The sequence below is a fragment of the Haliaeetus leucocephalus genome, unplaced genomic scaffold, assembly GCF_000737465.1.
Source record: "Haliaeetus leucocephalus isolate CR32 unplaced genomic scaffold, Haliaeetus_leucocephalus-4.0 Scaffold68, whole genome shotgun sequence".
NCBI lineage: Eukaryota > Metazoa > Chordata > Aves > Accipitriformes > Accipitridae > Haliaeetus > Haliaeetus leucocephalus.
In genome coordinates, this window is record NW_010972504.1 from 3,369,511 (window position 1) to 3,391,924 (window position 22,414).

Genomic DNA, 22,414 nt, shown 5'->3' on the forward strand with positions numbered 1-22,414 from the left:
GGAATTATAGAGAAGATGACAAAACCGGGTTTATTCTACACACTGTACTGAATTCAGATGCCTGTATACCTGAAAGGTGAAGGCACTATAGCTACTGTTGCATGATGCAGGCCCTCCAAAGTCCTGGAGAACAGGAAGGCTGAGGAAGATCTGAGCATACTCTAGGATATAAGCTCAGAAAAGGGCTAGACATTTTTAAACTGCAAGTTCTAGCTGAGTTGTTTTTTAACAGCCCATAGAGCAACCATGCATAGCTCTGAAGGACAACGTAAATGCTGCAAACAGATCTGAAGCATGAAATGACAGGGAAAGAAAATCAGTGGAGAAAAATTAAAAAAACTAACACCACGCACAGCCCATAGACTAACCAGCTGCAACTGGTGCTTTACAGGAATTATTTTTTTTCCCCTCAGTGGCCCATATCCTGTTGTTAAAGCCACACTGCACTCTAAAATGAGCATCTTCTATCTAGACTGGCCTGATGAGATGAGGCAGGTAGAAGCTGCAATGGTGCTGTAAGCACAGAGCTATGAGAACATCCCAAAACATGCACAGAGCTGTTATAATTTAATACAGCTGGCAGACCAGATTCTGAGCTAGCATTGGACAGGCTTCAACAGAGCTATGCAAGAGGACATAGAACTGTATTTAAATGAAAAAAAGAATCACTAAAAATTAAAAGCTCCAATAACAAAGCAAAGTATAACTCCCTATTCTTTTGCCATGTGACCTGAGATAGCTACAGATTAAACGTTTGGGAGGACTTATTTCAAGTCTGGGAGCAAGAGGACCTTCACCTTATCTAACAAACCTACGTTAAACAAACAAACAAAAAAATCAGAAACCAGGTTATTTACTTCTCACTGCCCTCAGGCAAACTGATCCTTGGAGAAATGGCTTATCTAAATTGCAAACACCTTGGTCTACCCTTCCCTCCCACCTCCTTTCCCATCCCTGCATATATGTATCTCAGATGCAGACTCCCCCTTAAAAGGCATTGCACAGGGTTTGACTTACTGGAGAACAATGCTCCAACAGCCAAAGTATAACTCTTTCCAAAACTCATTTTCTTCAAGGACCAGTTGTCAGAACAGAGAATCCTAGTGACACCACTGAGCTGAAATTAGAAGATTTAGACAATTTTAAAGCTGGGGCATTGATACCAATGTGCCAGTCACTCCCTGCTCCCTAGGGGCTTTAATTTAAATGGACATCGAAAAGTGGATGATGCTTCATTTAATGCAGAGGATTCCTCAGTATTCTTGGTCAGATTGAATCTAAATTCTTTGGTATTCACTGGCCGAGCTCTGAAGTTAGGGTTTGTGTGAGTGCAAAAAAACCCGTGTGCTATCTTTTGGTGGAGAAGGCCTACACTGGCACAACTACCCCATAAAGATCCTGATCACCATCTCAATCTCTTTCCTGCACACTGGGCAAGGTGATCTCTTTTTCTTCAGCATCTTTGCACACTTGAAACAGGCCACAAGGTGAGCAGTCCTTCCATGGACAATATTCCCATCCCGTGGTCTGTGATGGCATAAGAAGCAAGGGTTCAGTAATTTTTTTATACTCTCTAAGGACTGTATTTCTTCCTCCTTTTTACGCTCAGTGAAATGCAACAGAGACTCCTTGCTTTCACACTCTCGTGCCAAATCCAAAGACTCAATAGAGCTGCAGGGATCTACACATGATTTGTTTTCTACCATGTACAGGTCTTTGGGTTGGCCAACTGGAGCAGAAATAGTCCTTCGGCAGTCCGGGACATCTATCCCTTCATCATTATTTTTGTTCTGCATAGCATCAATGTTGGACAGAGAAAGAGAATGAGCCAGTTTGGGACAATCTGAGTACCAGTCTTTCCGTAAGGCCCAGCAGCGGTAACAGTACCGTTTGCCTGGAGAGTTAAATTTCTTGCATTTGGTGCATTGCCAGCAGTCCTGAGGAATGATTGAGGCAGACAAAAACAGCAGCAAGTTAGTGTATTCTTACGTACGACTTGTTTCCACTACATAGGAAATGCAGCAAAGAAGCTTCATCAAAAAAGGACATTTATTACCAAGTATAAGTTTGCGAATGCATGATTGCTAGTTTGATCATCAGCACCTCAGAAAGCCTAAAGAGAATTTGACTACCCCTGTGCATTCTACAGATGCAGATCTCTTAAGCATTAAAATCTGTCCTTCCTTCCTTCCAGCCTTCAGCACTCTGGAAGAATACAATGTTCTCAAGCTGTGCAGTTCATTGAATTTTTCAGTATCTCACTCTAAATTCAAGGGTAGAGCTCCTGCAATCAGTCAGGAATATATTTCCCAGACTCACTAATCACTTAGCATCTGTTGAATCTGCACAACTAATAGCAGCTTACTTGATTACCCCACATAGCAAGGGCAAGAGCTGCCAAAGTTCAGAACTATAATTCAGCTGTCCAATGACAGGGACATCCTAATTTGTCAAGCATGCACAGCCTAGAAAATGATGCTAAAAAATTTTGGTGCCATCAGCTGCAAAGAGGATCATGATACACTTTTGCTGACTTACAACAAAACCTCAAAAGGCAGCCTGCAGGACTGGGAGGAAAAAAAGCACAGATGAAAGAACACAAATTTGATGTCCCTCAGTATCTATCATGAGGGAATTTGGAAGAGGAATGGGGTAGTGGGGAGGGGTGACAACCCAGTAATTACTGCTTATTCTCTCTTTCCATCTTGGTTTTTTTTTTTATTTAAACAGGTGAAGAGCTGTGGTCTGTCCTTAGAGAGTCACTGCAAGGGCAAAGACATTACAGCAGCAGGTACGCAGGCTCTCCTCCTGACGAAGGCCATACAAGTATCTCAGAAAAATGGAGCAAGTTGAGAAGTGGATACTCTTCTCATCCCAGAGACTACCACAAAACAAGTGACAGCTTCAGAGCTGGCCTGGACACCAAAGACTCAGTGGAACCCTGATCTTGACACAGAAATTTCCACTAACAAGCTTTTTTTGAGTATGCGCACTTCACTTTGGTGATAACAAAGTGCCTGCTTTAGATTTCTCAATCTCTGCCAAGCACTATACTCCAGATTTCCTTTCAGAGGACATCAGAATTAACCTAATTAAAACATGCATGGATATTGTTAATACTAACTTCATATAGCATTAAGACTGACCATGCTGGAAACTGAGGGCCTAATCTTCATTCACTTCCCGGGTGTGTGAAGGGACAAGTTACATCATTAGTAAAAAGCCAGCAGCTGCCCATGCTGACACTACATTACCCTGGTACAAAAGGGACGAATAATGTGGAAACAAGCAGCCTAATCTCCTAGTCAAAAAAAACCCCTCTTAGCTAGAGCACATATAAATTCCCTCACATTGCCACAAAAAGTGGCTGAAACTACATAAGTTCCAGAACTGCTCTGTGGTGGGAGAGACACTTGGTGTCTTTGAACTGGGTAGGTCAGAGCATTCAGGGGTTGCCAGTGCTCAATGCCTATCCAGTTTAGAATTTAACAGAGCCCTATCCAAAACAAACCAGACCAGGTCAAGCCAATTTCTCTACATTTCTTCACACAGGTTACAAAAAAGCCTTTTTGGCTTGATTTTTTGCTTTTTTTGGCCTTTGAAACCCATACAAGAATCGGCTTCTCCTACCACAACCAGTAGCAGCTGTAGGACGAGTTTTTCCAACTACAGCTAGGATGGAGCACACTCCAAGCAAGGAACGCTGACCTAAAGGATGCCTACCTCAGAAGCAGCTTCTGTATCTGTGTCATCACTTAAGCATTGAGAATCCTCAAAGTCATGCAAACATGCATCTTCGGTCACCTGGAAAGAGTGGAAATGTTGTTAGAGGGCGCAATAAACTCTACTTATGATGTGCCTGGCACTGTACACCAAAACTAAACTGACTATATAATTGCCATGATAATTATGTCATTTCTATAAGTGAATGAAAAGCCATTTTATGTACAGTTATCTATTCCAGAATGTTGATAACTGTTGCTGGGCTAGTTTACAGTCGTATTTGCTGGTGGTCAATTCATACCTCTCTCTGATGCACATAAGAATCATACAAATACAAACATACACACACCTGAGTGATCCTACTAATTTCCATGGAAGAAGTCATGAACTCAATCCTTTTAACACTCATTTGATTAGTTACCTGTGACCAATCTCACTAGCACCTCAGCTAGCAGACTCAGGCCAGCCTATCTTACACTGAATGCTAACACAACATAAACTGAGATTTTCCTCTTCAAGTCTTTTCATTTATTAGTCTTGCAGGTATAGTAAAGTTGCTGCTAGAGTTTCAATTAATTTTAGATTATTGAAAATACATGTATTTAAACCAAAACCCAAGTAGACTGACCACACAGGAAAGCCATCACCCCATATGTGGAATCATGACAGCCTTTTCTAAACACAGTTTAAACTCTGGATGGTTATAGATCTAGCTCCTCCAAAATCAGCACAGCACCGTGAGATCAATTAAACAAGGCCAACCTGTGGAACACACGCACTGTGGCTGTTTGAAGAGGTACCTTTTTGCCACCTTCTTTCACTTCCTCGCAGTCAACCGTTTCCACCTTGACTGCAGCACTGCTCTGATCCGACGGGCATTCGTTGAGGAACCACAAGTCATCAGTAGTATCTGAAACAACGGCAGTGTCTATGTCCTGTTGGAAAAGAAACAGGAGAGACCACTTAGAGCTCAGGTTACCAGCAGCAGGAGTACCAGCACCGCAGCCATCACCACAGCAAATGCCTTTCCCCTCTTCCTCACTAGCAGCCTGCTCAGCCCTGGGCAGCTTCTCCAGTCACCCCTGGGAGAGAAAGGGGTAGCTCACTACTCTCACAGAGACCCCTTTTTGCAAGCAGCACTATGCTCACTCCCCTTGCTAGCTGGCCATACAGCAGCTGGCCACCACGCTACAGCCATCTGCACCGTGTAACAACTTTCAACCCAGAAGAGGGGCAACTCCTGAAATGCAACCAATGCTCTGGAGTGCAGAAGGACCTCCAATGGCTGAACACAGCCTTCAGAGAGTGCCTAGTTTATTTAAGAACACTAAAGGTAACCAACCACCTGATGTGAAAGGCTGGGACAGGAACACACAAGGGAGAGGCTGAAAATCCTGGAGTGGGAAGGGGAAAGAACAAGAATATTTTATTTACTTGGAACCCAAAAGAGGAGAGGAAGAGAATACAGTGCACCTATTTAAAACGTCTACACACCTGGTTAGTCTGAATATCTGTTGATCCATTACTTCTGGACTTGTAATTGCTTCTGAGGTTGCCTAAAAACCACCATGGAAGACCAGCTACATCCCATTCCTCAAACACTAGGTCCAGTTTAGGCTTCTTGCTTTTAGAGAGGTTTTCTATTAAGTCTTTGTCTGTAAGAGCCAAGTAGAATCTAAGTCATGCCACACCTACATTATTTAAGAGACTAGCAGAGAAAAATTTGGCCCCATCCAATTTTAGAAATCTTTCTTGCTCCTTCTTACAGCCAGTTACTGCTAAGAGCTTTGGGGTTTGTATGAGCATACTGGGATGTTAGATCTGCCACACATCTGTACTCATATATCTACCCAAGTGAACCTGACAAAATAGTCACTGCACAGCCATCAGAGGACAGAGGAACATCCCAGTGTTCCCAGTGTCTCTATAACAGTACAGGTTCTCTTTAGCTTTACCTTACTTTTAAGACTCTATACAGAAACATGAACACTTATTTAGAGCTCTAACCAAGTCAACACTGAGTAGATTTCTTAAGTGACTTAAGATGCAGAAAGAACTGGTTTGAATTTAGTTCAAATTTCCAGTGATGGGAGCTCCTGAATTCTGAAACCAGGCTCAAAATAGGAAGCAGGCAGGTAAGAATCCATTCTCCATAACCCCATGCTTCAGCCTTCTTCTTAGCCTGTGCAGTTTAGTCTATGATCCTAAATTCAGCAGTCTGAATTTCAAGATAACCTTGAATCTATCTCTCTTCAGTGCCAAAAGTTTCAAAGGCACACGCAAGGACTGTTTCTACCTCTTTTGTACATGCAGCCAGGAAAATATCTACCACTCTCATTTGATCTGGAAATACCCACACTTGCGGAGAAGATTTGGTTTTACAAATTAGGTTCCTTGATATGAGAACGACGTGAGAATAGAAAGTAGAAAAACAGGAAAATTGCTTCCATAACATCAGAAATCCATATGAGTGAACCAGCAAGAAATCCCCAGACATTAAAACAAAGGAAATGTCTAAATATGAAGGAGCTGTATTACACTTAAGCTGGATAGAAAAAAAATTCCGTTGTTATTCAGTTCCCTGATTGGTTTGCAGGTAATGACTGCAGACGGCTCAGGCTGTGTTCTATGTAATCAGAGGAGAGAGTCCCTTGGGAAGATAAATAGATACAAAGTGTAATTTCAGCATTTAAAATACCCTTCAGCAAGGTCTGTAAGATTTTTCATAGTATTGTTTAGTGATAGATGTGCTTTTGGGGCTTAACCTGCCATTTTATTCAAAGTGTTTGTTTATTTATGAGACCAAATATCCAAGCTAGAAAACACGTCTATCATAAAATACCTTTGGCGAACATTTGCAGTTCTCTCAATCTTTAGCATAAAACGATGATTTTTAAAGATTATATTCCACAACACGTTTTTATTAGTCTCCCAACACCCTCCTCCAGCATTTTGCTGATGCAGAGCTCAACGTGTCACACTAGAGAAGGAGCAGAAGAGCTTGTACACATTGAGTTACTGCAGAAAAGCTGGCACTCACCTTCATAATTCTCACATTTTTGCTCCGAGGTAGACAAAGCAGAAGCATTGTTTTCACCCTCCATGATGCCAGTGTCAGAACCTTCTTGCCGGCTAAACTGCATGAAGGAAAAAACAGATGTTAGTCCATCAGAGCTTATAGGGACAAGGGGATGTAGCACTTCCATTCCAAGTCACCAGCTGCAGTACAAGACCAAAAAGCTATGAAGAGAAATAAAAGTTTCTGAACAAAAACTACACACTATTAACCCTTTAAGAAGGCTAATGAATCTGTAATGAGCACAAACGATACACTTGTAACCCAGGAAAAATCTTAAAATTGGCAAAAGTCCAAAAGTTGCCATCTTTAATGCAGTAATACTGTGATCTTTGTGACTCTCTGGCCCCAATGTGAACAGACACCTCCCAGATCAGACTACCTTAACCCCCAAATATACCTGGAAACAAGTCTGAATGTGCAAAGATTTTTCCTAGGTTTCAGATTCTGCCTGAAAGCTTCTGAAAACAATCCTACTAAACACAAAACTTGTTCACACATTTTAGAAAGCTTAATTATTTGGCAATTCCTACTCAGAGAGGGGATGGGAGAGAGGGGGGAAAGGCATGAAAATACAGAGCACGCTGGAGGAACTGAGGACTAGAAGTGCTACACCCCAGAGAAACGCGCTCAGAGACTGGTACTCTGTTATGAAGAGAACAGAGAAGGGTCACTCTGTCCCTGCTCTGTGGACTCCAAGAACTTTTCAGGAAGGTGAGGACCTGGCAGCCAAGCAGCACAAAGTTCTGGCAGTCCACCATGCACAGGTACAGAGAAGGGGCACTCTGTACAACAAAAGAAACCACCAGGCAGTGGGTTTACCTTCAGCTGGTCTTGGCTTGGCTTATCGACGCTCTGTTCCTTTGCGAGATTCTGTGCAGCATCTAGATGGCAGGTAAAACAAAAGAAAAAACCTTCCCTGGTAATAACCATTCTCACAACACAGAGGGTCTTCAGCAAGCAACCAACGAGCCAGGCTTGGCAGACCTCTAAGTAACCCTTTAAGAGAAAAAGAGCCCTTTGTTCCTTAAGAGAGCTGGCTGTTTCCTACAGAGGCTTTACTCCAGTATTCCCTAGGCTTTGCTAGGTACACATCGAAGTGTCTGCTTATGGAATACAGAGTCTGTGCCTCCTTGGAGATGAAGCTTGATGAAACCTCACAGCATGTAAAAACCTTCTTCCCAATGTGAAAAACTACTCTTTTTCCTACAGGCTGTCCTGTCATCGCAAGCTCTAGGTCCTTTACACAAGAGGTCATCATGGAGGCAGAAACCCAGAGCAATAGCAGAGCATGAGGACTCTCACTTGAAGGCTGGATCAGATCCATGCTGAAGGTGAACAGAGAAGAGTAAGATTTTCATAAATACCTGAGGACACCATCTCTTTCATTAGGCTGAGACGGGAAAAACACCTTTCTTAAAGGGTGTGGGCATGAAGAACAATGACTAGACTAAAGAAGGGGAAATTCCATGCACAGCAAGCTCTTTCCTGGGTAACTGTGTACACATCCGTAACACAGTTTAATCCAGATGATTATGCTGGCCCCAAGAGTTAATTAAAAAGGCCAACCTAAGTAGCAAGAACAATCAAATTAAGAGAAATCTTTCTATATAATAGCAGAGCTGCACTTAGGAAGTCTACCCTTTAAACAGAATCACTTGCTAGAGAAAAAAAGATGCAAGGATGGCTCCTGCTTGCTCTGCTTTCAAATTTAGCAAAGAACTTCCCTGCTGAATGCCAGGCAGACATGAATAGTCCAATTCACACCATGAATCATGGCACTGATATTAAGACACTGAAAATTGCTACTATAGACAGAGAAGTGGACCACAAAGTGGTCCATAAAATGGACCAAAACAGGACCACAAAATGGCATGGCTCTATCTCATATTCTTTGCCTTCCATGCATTAGTTCAGCTTTCCTTTCTTCCCTGCCACCACCCTACAGCTTCTGCAGTCAGTGACTATTTAATACTTGAAGGAAAACAGAAGCCAATTGGCTCATCCATAATTGCTTTGCCTCTGCAGGGGCATTAGAAGAGGTGAAGACTTACCCTTCTAACACTTTATAAATAATGCAAACTAGCCTTAAACACTGTGTGAAAGGTACTCCACTTATTGGAAGGCTTCCTTTTTTGAAGCCAACATATACTATACAAAATGCCCTTAAAGTGAGGTATTCCTAAACACGCCTCGTAAGGGTCACACTTAGCGTGAAAGCTAGCCAAGCAAGGACACCATCTGATAAAGAGCATTATGTAAGAGCTTAGTCTTTATTATCAAGATATACTGCAGTCACTTTTCTTTCTACAAGTGTACTTAAAAGAAGTGGCTGAGATAATCTGCAAAATGATGTGCTGATAAGCATTGATTTGGCTAATGAATACAAGCAGCTATTACAAAACATGAAACATGAAGACCTCTTTAAGACCTATGGCACTTCTAGTTATTCCTCTGTTGCTATGAACAATACCTAGAGCCATCCTTCCTATGTATTTGTCAAAGGTCTGGTCTGCCAAGCTTGTTTCGTTTTATAGTCACACACATACACAAGCAGACACGGTGGTATAACTCAGTGATCATCTCCCTAAAGGAACAGTATTTCCTTTGGCAGGTTTAAAAATAGTTACACCATGACCGGACCATACACACACACACCCAGCCACACGTGCACACCAAGTAGAAGGGGACAGGGCAGCAGAGCAGAGAGTGTTTTGCTGGGATCCTTTGCTCTCCACATACACTGCCTATAGAGAAGAGGCCAGGGCATCTCCAGCAAGGGAAACAGCACTCACACAGTTATTCTGTGGGTAACGTGTTCAGACAACAGTCCACTTAGGAAGTTTCTTCTACATAAATAGAGAAAGGAGGGGGACCTCAGAGGCACCAGTACATGGCTCAAAGCAGAGTATTAAGCAGTTTAGGGCCATGTTTTCTCAGTTTCTAAATTTGCACAAGCTTTTATGTATCTGCTTAGAGACCCCAGGAAGTGCAGCACAAGACTCCACAACTCTCCGGGTGCAGCTCCCTCATCATTTACACACTTGTAGTTTCATCAGAAGTTTTTTTTCAAATGGAGATTAGCAGCCATACAATGGGAACTGGCTGCAAGGAAGCCATCAGCTGAGATTAATTTAAGAATAAATTTTAATTTATGTCTGAAGGACTTTTGATGTAGATGGATTTGATTTCTCTTATGAGCTGGGAAAGTAACAGTGACCTTTAAAGGTTCAAGTGTTCAATTAAAGTCCAGACCTCTTTGGCTTGCAGAACTAGGCTGGGTTTCCAGCACTCTTACATTCAGTCTCAAGACTATGAAAGTATAAAATGACGTGAGAGCGAGAAATCACAGCATGCTATGAAATCGAGAAAAGACTGAGAAATCAATAACAATTTGGATGGGATACTTCAGCCACGTTGATTTGTACATCTATAGTATTTAGCTCTGTCAGCGTGATTCCAGACAGAGTGTGTCTGCTGCTCCGAGGTTTGGCCATTGGTTATAGGCAGCCACGTTACTCAACTGATTTCATATCACAGCTACTGATGGTGGACACACAGAAAAGACACATACTCAAAGAGATTGTCTTGTCAAAGCCTTCATTAGCCGTTTGTTCCAACTTCAGAAACATTTCTCTTTTCTGAATATCATTACTTACCCAAGTTACATCAACACTATATTGAATATACTTGCCCATACTGTAACAAACCTACCTGCCATTGCAGCAGAAGTCAGGTTCCGTTTCAACATGTCATAGACTGGGCTGTGGGAAAGAAGATGACAGCTGAGTATACTCACAAAACCAAACAGCATTACCCTTTTAAACCAGGGACAGAAATTCTCTTTTATTAGCCAGACACTGGAAACTGCAGTGGGGTTTTTTTGCCACTCCTAAATGCTTGCTACAGAGAAGTCTAGCTCAGAACTTAACTGAAGGATGCAGATTTTTGGTTAAGTGTGAGACCAAGGGCCTGAGAAGATGCAGAAATAAAAAGGGGAAAAGATGTTACCTCAAGCAGCTCACTGCCTGGACCATTCAGAACTGGCTCTTCAGAACAAAGGAGTTCAACTCAAACACAGCAAATGCATTACCAACAAGCCACTGAGCAGGGCACTTGCTATTCAGAGGTGTATGCAACAGTGAACAGAAACAGTGACACCAAGTCTCCTGTCTCAGCAACTTCTATAATACAACAGATGTTAAAGGAGACTTTTTCCTACCTTGGATCTTTTACAGAGAAGCTTTCCAGTCCCAGCAGTTCTCCCAGCTGATCTCCTCCACAATAGACCATGTGCTGCTGTCTTTTGTCATATAGCTGCCTCACCATTATATACTGTCCCAGGTAATGCATAACCTGTGGATACATGACATACCATTAGCCATATCAGCAACTGAAACCAAACCACCAAAGGCCCTGGAAATTTGCTTTAGTTTATGATACCTGCCTCCTGATACCCTATATAGTGTGAGTCAAATAGTACCTGCTTTTTATGCATATCTGCAATTCGTCCATGCCTCCCAACCAATGGAGAGTTATGCTTTACCATATTGCTGTAAGGTTTTTAACTATTAACCCTTGACAACAAAGAAAACTGAGTCGAAGATGGACAAAGAGCAGTCACTCTGCTATCCCATGTTAAAATAAAACACAACATGGGTGATAACACCTTTATCTGGGCAGTGTCCCTCAGTGAGAGCTGCAGATGGAGACTGCTGCTATTCAACTCAGAGTATAGAAGAGAAGGAAATAGGTGTGGAGGAGGCAGAAGGTATCCCCAATTGATAGAATAAACTACTACTAAAGAATAACCACATTTACAGTGCTGTCCCTCAGGACACAGTTTGCAAGATGCACAAATAAGTGCATTAGTATCACAAAGAAGGACGGGGAGGAAACATCCTCCGAGAGCTAGGGGACACTGCCAGCTACAGCGAGGAATCCAGAGTGCAAGAGGAGAAAGCAAAGTACATTACGCACAGTATAGGCTGGTTTCACCTCCCATTACCCATGAAAGTGACCCTCTTGAATGATAGGGTCACCAAAAAGTTGCTAACAGTACTCCATTCGCTGCAGAAAAAACTGACTTAGCTGAGTTAAAATGTTGATCTATACAAGTAACCTGCATTTAATACTCAACTATCCCCATTTAAACCATTCAATTTGTTTTTGCAAAAATTTTTAGAAGCTAAATAAGTTATTTAAATGCATAAGTGTTTAAAATAAGTCACAGGGCTCTGCAGGAATATTTGACACATTCATAATGAAAAACCACTGCATTTAATTCTTTGCAGACAGGATACTCTTGTAAATCACAGTCAGTGTCATTTTTTTAATCTTGTACACATATTGCATTTTAATCTTAAAATAAATGAATTCACAGGGTCTCTTAGGTTTAGCTGACAAGCCATTTCAAAGGAAAGTTAAAAGAAAAATATCAACTGGAATCCAATTTTTAAGGCTTTCATGCACTGAGCAGAGAGCAAGACAATTGAACAGAATCTCCTACACTCTCTCAGGAATGTGGCTATTGCATCTCTCCTTTCTCTACAGACGTTCCTGATTTTCCAGGATAAATAATTTTCTTTAATATTTCACACTCCTATTCCAATTCTTCCGGGGGCTCTCAAGACAATTTATGATCAATCAAATCACAACAGCCCTGAGGGTCAGGTATCCCTGTTTGGCAGACAGGGTTTTGAAGTACGGAAAAATTCATAGCCAGTCCCACCCCTTCCCCACAAAGAGCCATCTCCCAAACAACCAGGGACAGGCATAGTTTCAGTGCCTAGAAAGTGAGCCCACCTCCTTCAGTGTGAAGGTTTCACCTTGGGCGCCTGCAGCCTGCAGAATCTTCAGAAGCGGCAGTTTGGGTCGCACCTGAAACACAAAGCACAGAGTTTTGTTTGAATGGCAAGAAGCAGTCGCCTGCTGAGAGAAAGCATGTCACCCTGGCATGTACGCCTGTGTATCAAGTTGCCCAAGTCACCTCGTGTTAAGACTCACACCAAGCACAGAGCTGACAACCATGGTATGAGTTGGAGGTCGTGGGGATACATGGCTTGCCTCAGGCTAACCTGCTGAAGGCTGGTATTCTTTTTTACAAGTAATCTGCATGGACAAATGCCTAAAAAGAAGTTAGAAGGACTGGAAATCAGCACAATCATTCTGACTCAAGTGCAAGACAAAAAAAGCCAAGGAATGTGGGCAGCCAGCTCTAAAAGCTTTAATCACTCACATTGTCCCATTAACTTTGATGTCATTCATCCTGTGAGGGAAAATTGGAAACTCAGACCCTTGGTATGGAGTCCTAGGCAGTGACTAACCAAATGTACTGAGTCATATATTTAGGAGTAATGATGGTGCATTCAGGTTGCCACTTCAAGAGCAGCATGCCTGAATTTTCTCAATTAGTGCAGTGAACAAATCCCGCCTGCCCTGTAGAGACCTTAGGAAGTATATATTTATTAGGATCCGTGAACAGGCACACAATAAAAAGACTGCATTAAACACAAGGTGTGGTTAATTAACACCAAGGATCAGAACCTGTATTTTCTGTGGATCTTAGTCATCAACCAAAATCTTTATTATATAAAATATAAAGCACCCTGGGAACGATGCAACTGCTCCACAACCCCTTTAGGTTTCACCCACACACCCAAGCAGCTTTGAGTACCAGATGAGACAGATGATGCTATATAAAACAGCAGCAAGTTTTAAATAGCTACTTCTCCCCCACTTTGCCACTTCATCTATTCCACAAGAATTTTAACAATTCCTAGGGGAGTGCCACCACATGATCTGACACCCTGTTTTCCCTAAAAATGCCAGAAAGCCTTCACTGTTCTCTGAATGCTACACAATTGTGTACAATATTGTATACTAATGCACGTGTTTCCCACACCGAGTCTCTTCTTCTATTCTCATCTATCAGATGCTAGTACAGCTCAGCACACAATATTCATGCTGTTTCCTCTACACTTTGACAAGGCTTATCCTCTCAAGGCATGTAATCCGTGCTAGCTAGTAAAGGCCTCCACCTATCAATGTTAGGTGGGTTCACCTGTGTCTCATACCCACCCCTGCTTTCTGCCTATATAAATGCAATTGCAATATCCCCTTTCTTTCCTAAGAAGTAGAGCCTGCTTGCAGCCCTGCAACATTTCCTCAAGAGACTGTCTGAGCTGCAGCACCATCTTCCTGCACAGGGTAAGGAGAGCAGGTTTTGGTTGCTTGTCATGAATGTAATTTGTCAACTCAGCTACCAGACAGCATCTTGGCAAGGTATTTGTTTCACTATTTTCTAATATTGTAAAAAAATTCATCTCCTCTGTGAATCTGTCTGGTCTGCCTGTTTGCTCATTATGATGTTTGTTAAATGCATTTTCAAGCTCAAACAGAACAGGTTGTGTCCAGCCCCAAGTTTCTTTCCCAAGAACAGCTTTTTCACTAGGAAGAAGCTCAGCACTACTCAAATCAGTGCTTGTATCAGCACATGATTTTTAATAAGATGACATTATGTGTTTGCATGCATTCATTTCTCTAATGACCACTCTCAAATGGATTTGAAGTAACTTCTTATACATCTCTTTCTGATTAAAGAAGCAACCTAGTTAGCTTGATCATTTTAAAATGGGCCCTTAGCTACTACAGTTCAGCCAAAATGGAAGTGTTTATTCCATGCTGCCTAGGACACTGAGTGTTGACAATCAATATTCTGCTGCTAATATCAGAGCCTATTCACTTATTTTTTTCATGCAAAGTCAATTGAATAAATAAGCATATACATCAATTCTGCACAGGACTTGGCTACATTTCAAAGCTTCTAAATTAAGCCTCAAGTGGGAGGTGCTCTCATCTTCCCATCAGCTTATTTCCACTTCTGCCACATCCCCTCATATTGTGGAGATGCTTTTCACAATGAATTTGCTCTGGAAATTGTCTTGGAGAAACGTTTCCGATTTTTAGATCAGATTTCTACTGTTCCTGTTTGCAAATGTCTCTTCTCTGACTGGATGTCAATCTCTCACTGGATAGTATTGAGCCATACTCAAATCACACGCCTGCCATGTTGGCTTTGGCTCACAGCTTACAACTACCTTTTGTTCCAGGGACACTCTAGAAATAGTCGATAATGGGAGTACTACATGTTCAATACTTACCTAAGCTGACTCCAAAAAAGGGCATGGTGATGCATTACTGACTAGACAAAGTTCAGCATACAAGGTTAACAAAGCTCCGATACAACTGTCACAAAGAGTCCAGCACTAGGAAGAACACTGTATGTGGAATACTTCAAGCACATGCCCAGCACAAAAATATGTATTGTACAATTTCTTGTATGGCAGTGTTTAACTGTGGTTTTTTCCCCCTCCTCCCCCTTTAAAATGTTCATAAATAATTGATCTGTTAGTGAAAGCTAACACAACTCCTCAGGATAAAAGCCCTACTCCATTAGGCTAAATTCTTCTTTCTTACCTGTACTTGGAGAGCTTTGATTTGATGGAAGAAATCACTGCTTTAGTGAGGAGAAAGCAGAAAAGGTAAGTGGGAGAGATAATTACCTGGTTAACTTGTCCGAGTGTGACTCTGCAGGCATTCTCAGCTGCTGGATGCTGGGCAGAGCTTGAAGATGTCATTGTGGCAGTGATTAGCTGTTTCTAGCACAAACCTATAAATGAGAAGGTTCATGTACCAGTTAAGCTTAGAAACCTGGTCTCGAGTTTAACCACTTCCACTTCTTAGAAGCTTCAGGAAACCAGTGTTTAAAATTAGCCCTGCATGCATATCTTAAATGACTGCTGTATAATGTTAGTGCCCCTCACCTGCTCTGTCCTACCCAAGCTGCATCCAGCTGCCCACTGCCTGACAACCAACCATGTGAGAGCTGGGACAGATCTGCTGTGGCACTGAGGATGCGTTGACTCTGCCCGTCTCTAAGAATGGCACAACATGGTGAGGAACTTGGGGACCTGCCAGCTCAAGGGAACTGCCAGTCTCCATCAGGCCACTGGCAAACTCTTAACATTGTGAAATTCTTGAGTCAGAGGTGGGGAAATAGAGGCTGAGTCACAATCAACCACAATGGAAATCTCCACAAGACAGCAACCCCCCACCCCTGATTGCCCAAAAGGAGTAGCTGGTGCTGATGGCAAAGATTAACACATTCCCCACCTGCTTCTACAAGCTGAAAACCTGCTACAGCTGCTCCAGCCTTCATCCCAAATGACTAGATGCAGGCTATAAATTAACAGTTTTAACAGCATTACTGGGTGAGCAGGTGAAATGATCCTTTCCTGGAAAGGAACAAAAGGGGAAGTCCTGCAGCTATTTGAATTTGTCAAGCCCTATCAGTTTCAGTATCCACCCAAAGAGCACAGCTTCGTATGCAGAATGGTCTGTAATGACTCGCGTTCACAGCACAATCCAATTTAAACTACCTCACACAACAGGTTTGAAATCCTCTTTATATTTAAAGAGAACAGATGATGTAAACTACCTAGCCACTGAAAAAAAGTAACTTGACCCTGCTGGAGAAGGAACTTAAGTCTTGAGCTCTTAGTCTCAGCACTGAAGCTCAGACCAACATACCTGTAAAACTCTTGTGTGTCCCTGGACCTAGTTACAATGAAATCTCCATTTCAATGTGAATCTGGTTGCACTTCTGCAGGCAATACTGAAACAAGCCCTGCAACTGTCATTTTGCTAACCTTAAGGCTAGAGCATGAGATGAGCTAAAAAGAGTGGCCCCTGAATTTGCCTACATACATGCAGCTTTGGGAAAGTTTTTACTGTGTGGAATCTGGAAGAAGTGTCAACTTTTAACCCATGCAGTAGTTTAATTAGATTTTGAAATATGAGGCTGAACACTTTCAAAGCAATAGCTAAATTATTTCACAGAATTTTCCAGATATAGTAAATTAATTTGTTATTACTGCATCAGTTATACAGAATGTGAGCCAGTATGATTAGCTATGTTAAAAAGTGAATACTAGCAAAATAACCAGACTTATGCCTGAGGAATGTAACCAAACATTTTAGATGTAGACAAAACAGACTGAACATCTATCTATCTTGCAGACAGTGCAGAAACCGCAGCAATAACAGAAATGAGCTTTAGCACCAATTCAAGTTACAGACCACTGATAACCATTGAACCCCTATCCCTCCCCTTCCCCATCTATTAAAAGGGACTTAAAATGACTTTGTTAGAGGCTTCTGATCCTTCAGAGAAATGTAACACTATAAGAACTAAGGCACTATCAGGAATAAAATCATTTCCAAAGATCAAACACTTCTCTAAATATTTAGGAAAGCTTGATTAAAGCATATAAAATGTTCAAGTTTGGTAAATAACATTGATAGTGACCAGATCTAGGTAGTAACTCAAAAAAGTGACTTTTAACAGCTAAAATCACTTCCATGTTATCAGCGTCTTAAATTTTAACTAAGGTTTCTAACTGATAGTGCCAAGCACATTGCAACACAAACTACCCATAGGATCCTTTACGCTTTACAAGCTGAGCTGTACTTTGTACTAGCTGCAGATAAACTTACCAACCTTGAACTTCTCTGATACAAGGAGTATCACTAGGATGGGCCAGTCGCTGCCACCAGTGCCTCTGCTCCTGCCAAGGAGAGTCTGCGGGTCCTTGTGCAGGAGAGCAACTCCAGCAGCCCGAGGGTGCTCAAGTGAAGCCTCCCCAGGAGCTCTGCCACGCCTGGCTGGGCTCCGGGTCCTGCTGATGCTCCGGGCTCTGAGTCGCTCTTTCAAAAACCGCTCCTGCCTCCAACTCATTTAATCAGGACAGGGAGTTGCTAAACACATCAGCTTCTGATAAGAGCTAGAGGTGGTGTGAAAAACAGCCAAAACGAGAGAAAGCAGTGGATTTCCTCTCCACCCTGCATTCCTGGAAAGGGACTCTGCTACCCCTGGGTTAAGACAATCAACTAAAAAGATCACTTCAACTGTTTCAATACTGAGCTTATTAGAGAAAGGCCGGCAAGTTAGTGCCTTGCTTCCAGACTTTACAGATAAATTGTATTTTTAGTAAGCCTGATTCTTAGTAATACTCCCTTTAATCAGAAATTAATCTCGGGATTACTGAATGCTGTCTTCCCAAGCATGCAGGCTCTAAAACATGTCTAGGCTGCAGATACCCACAAGATTTATGGAGGCAGCCACCAGTCACTGTCCTGCCAAGACAGAAAATCTCACTTATGTTACCATCCTCTGTACGCAGGCTGGCCAGAAACACAAATGGTAGAAATTCCTAGAGAACTAAGAAGCTTCTTGCTCAGTGTGCCCTATTTAACTTTCCCCTGCAACTCTATTTTTCCTACCTATTTTATGCAAAATAGTTTACCTCACAACCCTGGAAGTGTCTAAACTATCCCCTCTATAGCTTTAGAGCTATATATGTAAGAAAATGACACTGGACCAGAGTAATGACTCGGAGGAAACCATGAATCACAAAGGAGTCATGAACTAACCATTTTTTCCACTTGAACACTTTATATGGTCAGACACACTACAGGAACAAGTCGTCTGTCTGTTTTGTGAGTAAAAGTTCCTTCTCTTAAGAGATCAAAACCACACTAGACCACAGCTTTTGATGCTTGCAGAAGGAGAGGCTTGAGACAAAAGATCTTAACAGACCCAGAAGGGAGTGCAAGCATAGGGTGCCCAGACTTTTCTTGAAAGCAGTGTCTAAAAAGTTGAAGCTAAAGTTATAATTCAAGTTCATTTTTTTTTGTTTTAAAGTCTTCTCCTTTTAAGGAAAGAATACCGTTTCTAGCTTCTGTGCAAAGTGAAAACACAGCAGGGAGTGTAAACTAGGTATTATTGTTCGGTATATCTGTGGACTCTGTAATGGCTCACTTCAACAGTGGGTTAAGGTCTGACATTTAAGTCTTGTTCTCAGTATCATCCTTTTTCATGCTTTCAAATAAAGCAAAATTTCTACTGAAAACAAGCTTGCAGTCTCATGTACAGTATCATGCAGAGAGCAGCCCTGGAGGGGAGACTTTAAACAAGCACTAATCTGACAATTGAGTCAGAGCTAATTAGGTTTGTCCCTATCAGTGTGAGTCCCTGTGAGTTTTCATGCCTGGAAGTCCTTCTGTCCACCTCTCTCACCTGGCCTGCGACAGCAACGTTACTCCTCCCTGCACACCATGCCTTACTGCATCCTTATCTCCATCAATGCTGTCACAGTGCTTCTGCCTTTCTCTGGGCCACACATTTCACCTGATCACATCACTGTGTTCCCAAAAAGTTCATACATGTCCTTTGAGAGCTGCACAATGCCAGCCAAGGAAACAGCAAAGTTGCCCTTCCCCTGCCACCTCCCAACAAGCGGTGCCTTGTCACCATGTTACTCCATGAGACCTTGCAAGTGTTGGCTGGTTATTTAGGGGCTTCTGGCTGGGAAGTGGCAGCAGGAGGAGAGAAAACTGGGCTGTGAATTACATGATTTAACAGATTTCACACTTTATAGACTGCTTGACTTCGATTTTTGCTGTCCTGTGCTCAGTTAAGTGCTCTAATTCATTGCTTTGATATTGAATTGGCATTCAATCAGGAAAAATATCATCTCCCAGGAAAAGGATCCAGAGAAATGCCCGATTTCACTAAGGAAAAGTCCTTTAATGTATTACTGATGGCAACAAAAGGCAGGGCTACTATTTTTAATATTTAGCTGAAACACTGAATTTAAAGAGCTCCTTTTTGGCAACTGTTCTGGAGTAAAATCCAGATCTTCTAATACAAAAAAACATTTTAATTCTGAAATCCACCTGACATGAGTTTTGTTGCTGACATGATGCATCTGCTGTGAACTGTGTGCTGCTCCCCAAAGGTCTGCCAATAACACACCAAAATTAGCCAACCTTTGACAAATGTTAGTAGTTAACAAATACAAATGTTATGCAATGCTCTTTTTATTGCTAAACACGTTAAGCAGGAGGAAAAACAATGCTGATCGTTGCAATTAAAAAAGGCACACTGGCAAATTGCTCTGCAAATCTCCCCACATCAGCTGCCGCTGACAGGATTTGTTGCTGGTGATGTCCAGAATGGGGCAGCACTTCCACCCCACCACACACACCCTTGTTTCCATTTACCTCTAGTTTAACAGATGAAATTGGGCTTTTCTCGGGGTTGCTTTTCCCAACAGTGGATACTTCCTTAAAGGAATGTCAAATCAATGTCACTATTTTAATGCATTCAACCATGGAGCAAGAAGTAGTTAGATCATGAAAACAAGCTTCTTCACCAGGTAAAGGCTATATAATACCCTGAAGTGACTGTAATGACTGTTCCTGCCACAGAACAGTTTCTTTCTTCTTAGCATTGAGCCAAGTACTTTAGAACTTATGAGTCAAACTGAAGCTAATAACTATTTTTTGCAGCAGTGAAAAATGAGAAAAGCCCTTATTTTAATCACATCTTCAGCAGGACTAGCTGCGTGATGTTTCACTTGTGAGTATGCATATTGCTGAACATCTAGGTGCTTTCGCTCTACTCCTAACAGTTGCTAAATATATAGGCATTCACTCAAAGTCCTATTACACGTTTGTTTGCCACACAAAGTCCACAGTACAATTCTGAAGAAGCAGGCCCTAGGGATATGAATTTTAACCCTTTTTCATCAGCACATTTCCTGTGCAGTCTCCTAGCAATACATGGAATGCAGGGCGCTGCTTGGCACCTGACCTACCTGGCAGAAACAGTCGACACTGCCCTGCTTAGAGCAGGGCCACCTACGCTGGCAACACAGTAGCTTGGTGCTGCTGGAGAGCATTAAATGAACAGATAACCAGAGCAAAAACAACTCAAAGTTCTTAAAACAGCACTGTGTTCATCTTTCAGTGGCCCTTTCAATCTCACTTGTTATCTTCTCTAAAAGTTCATAATTTGCATCTATCAAACTCTGCTTCTGTCACATTTAAGTCTTGGATAGTTGTAGGTTTATTTCAGCTCTTTTTAACCCAGTGAGCGTTACATCTCTAAATTCTGCACTACCCCAGGCAGGATGTGTCAGAACTGATTAGCCTAGAAACTAGGGATCATCTTTTAAAGTCTATCTGGTTAATAAGTGAGAAACATTACACATCTGATCTTTGAGTTATTAATCCCTCCCTGAAAATACCTCCTTGTTGTTAATATCGCACTTAGAGCAGCTACTTCCAACCATTAAACTGCGCAGCCTCTGGCAGTGTTTTGCCCTGGAAAAGCATGGCAGCATTTAAGGTTAAAATCATGGTGTAAAAGATGACACATGGCAACAAACAGTCCCAGTCGGCTCTCTGCTGTAGTCAGGGCATATCGCATTGCTCTGAAAATTTTACTCCAAATGCTGCCCATAACCACTAAGTATCCAAAAGATTAGAAAGCAAAAAGTGTGCTCTGGAAAATATGCAATAATGCAGAAACACTTGTTGCATCTCCTTTTATTACTGGAACAGATGGTATAAGCACCGGCTAACTGCAAACTGTAAGCTGTCAGACAACAGTAAGATATCCGTAAAAAGTGTTCAGCAGGAAAAAGACTTAAGAGTAATACTTAAAGTTTGGAAGCATGTTTCTGAATGACAGCTCTCAGGCCATGACTTTATGAAGACAGACACCTCGCTGTGCTCCCAACACAACTAAGCGAACGGTGCACAGCACTGCTGCAGGCAGCGGGATGACGCTACTGACACACGACTTCAGTCAAACGGGAAGGTCTGCATCTCAGGTTTGACACTTGATTTTTATGGGTAGGGGCTTTTTTTCTGCCCACGAAGGTAGCTTGCAAGCAGAAACGCTTTCAAGGCAGGACCCAGCCACCGCTCCTCTGGCTGTAAAGGCGCACCCGCAACCCCTCGGTGTCACAGGCCGGCTGCGAGGCTCCCGCTCCCCCAGGCCCCTTCCCCGCCGCCACCGCGGGCCCAGCCGGGGGGCGAGAACGGGCAGCTTTCTGCCGAACCTGCGCTCCCGGGGACCTCCGGATCCCCCACCGCACCTCGCTCTTGGCTCCTCAGCCGCCTTCACCCCGGTCCCCGCCACCCTCCCCGCTTCCCCCGGTCCGGCCTGCTCGGTACCGGAGCGCTACGCCCCCGAGCTCCGGCTTCCCGCGGCGGGCTCACCCTTATAGCTGCTCCATGGGCCCGGGGTCGAGGGGGTGGGGGGACCCCTACACCCCCCGACGACTCCTCTCCACCATCTTAGCGGGGCTCCGGGCCGCCACTTCCCCTCGCAGGCAACATGGCTGCCGGGACGCTTCCGCGGGGGCGACCGGGCCGGCGGGCCCGTGCCATAGAGCGCCCCGGAAGCTCTCCCTAGAGAGGACGGGATCCCCGCGCCGGGAGCGCACACGCACTCTACCGGTGGAGGACCGAGCTGTAAGACGGAGCGCATGTCTCCCCCCAACGCCATGCAACCCCCCCCGGTCCGGTGCAAACCCCCCCCCACGCCGGCACCGCTTAATAAGGTACAGAGCAGCACCCCCTCCTCCAGCCCAACGCAAGCCCTCCCATACCTCCGTCCACCCAGCCTGAACAGGGCTGTGCCGCCCCCCCCGGCCCGGCACCACACCCCACCTCGCCCCCGCACCGACCCCCGCCCTCACC

The 22,414-nt window shown here is 43.2% G+C and overlaps 1 protein-coding gene across 2 annotated transcripts; it reads right to left on the reverse strand.

Annotated features, from left to right (window-relative positions):
- Positions 1-221: 221 nt before the first annotated feature.
- MDM4 (MDM4, p53 regulator) lies at positions 222-22,055 on the reverse strand. 2 transcript variants are annotated; one of them, XM_010579601.1, is made up of 11 exons: positions 21,932-22,055; positions 15,364-15,470; positions 12,605-12,679; positions 11,022-11,155; positions 10,514-10,563; positions 7,622-7,683; positions 6,764-6,860; positions 5,218-5,378; positions 4,524-4,658; positions 3,724-3,804; positions 222-1,937 (listed from the first exon to the last, which is right to left on the reverse strand). In XM_010579601.1, exons 2-11 carry the CDS (start codon positions 15,436-15,438, stop codon positions 1,383-1,385), a joined length of 1,425 nt encoding a protein of 474 aa, XP_010577903.1. In that variant the 5' UTR covers positions 15,439-15,470; positions 21,932-22,055; the 3' UTR covers positions 222-1,382. The 2 variants fall into 2 exon arrangements, with proteins under 2 accessions (XP_010577903.1, XP_010577911.1); XM_010579609.1 differs by lacking the exon at positions 21,932-22,055 and adding an exon at positions 17,361-17,414.
- Between the last annotated feature and the right edge of the window lie 359 nt (positions 22,056-22,414).

Coding starts and splice junctions, on each gene's coding strand:
- MDM4 (XM_010579601.1), bottom strand. CDS start 15,438: ATGACATCTTCAAGCTCTGCCCAGCATCCAGCAGCTGAGAATGCCTGC. Junction 7,684..10,513: donor GACTTCTGCTGCAATGGCAG/GTAGGTTTGTTA, acceptor CCTGCCATCTAG/ATGCTGCACAGAATCTCGCA. Junction 3,805..4,523: donor TGAAAGAAGGTGGCAAAAAG/GTACCTCTTCAA, acceptor CACTCTTTCCAG/GTGACCGAAGATGCATGTTT.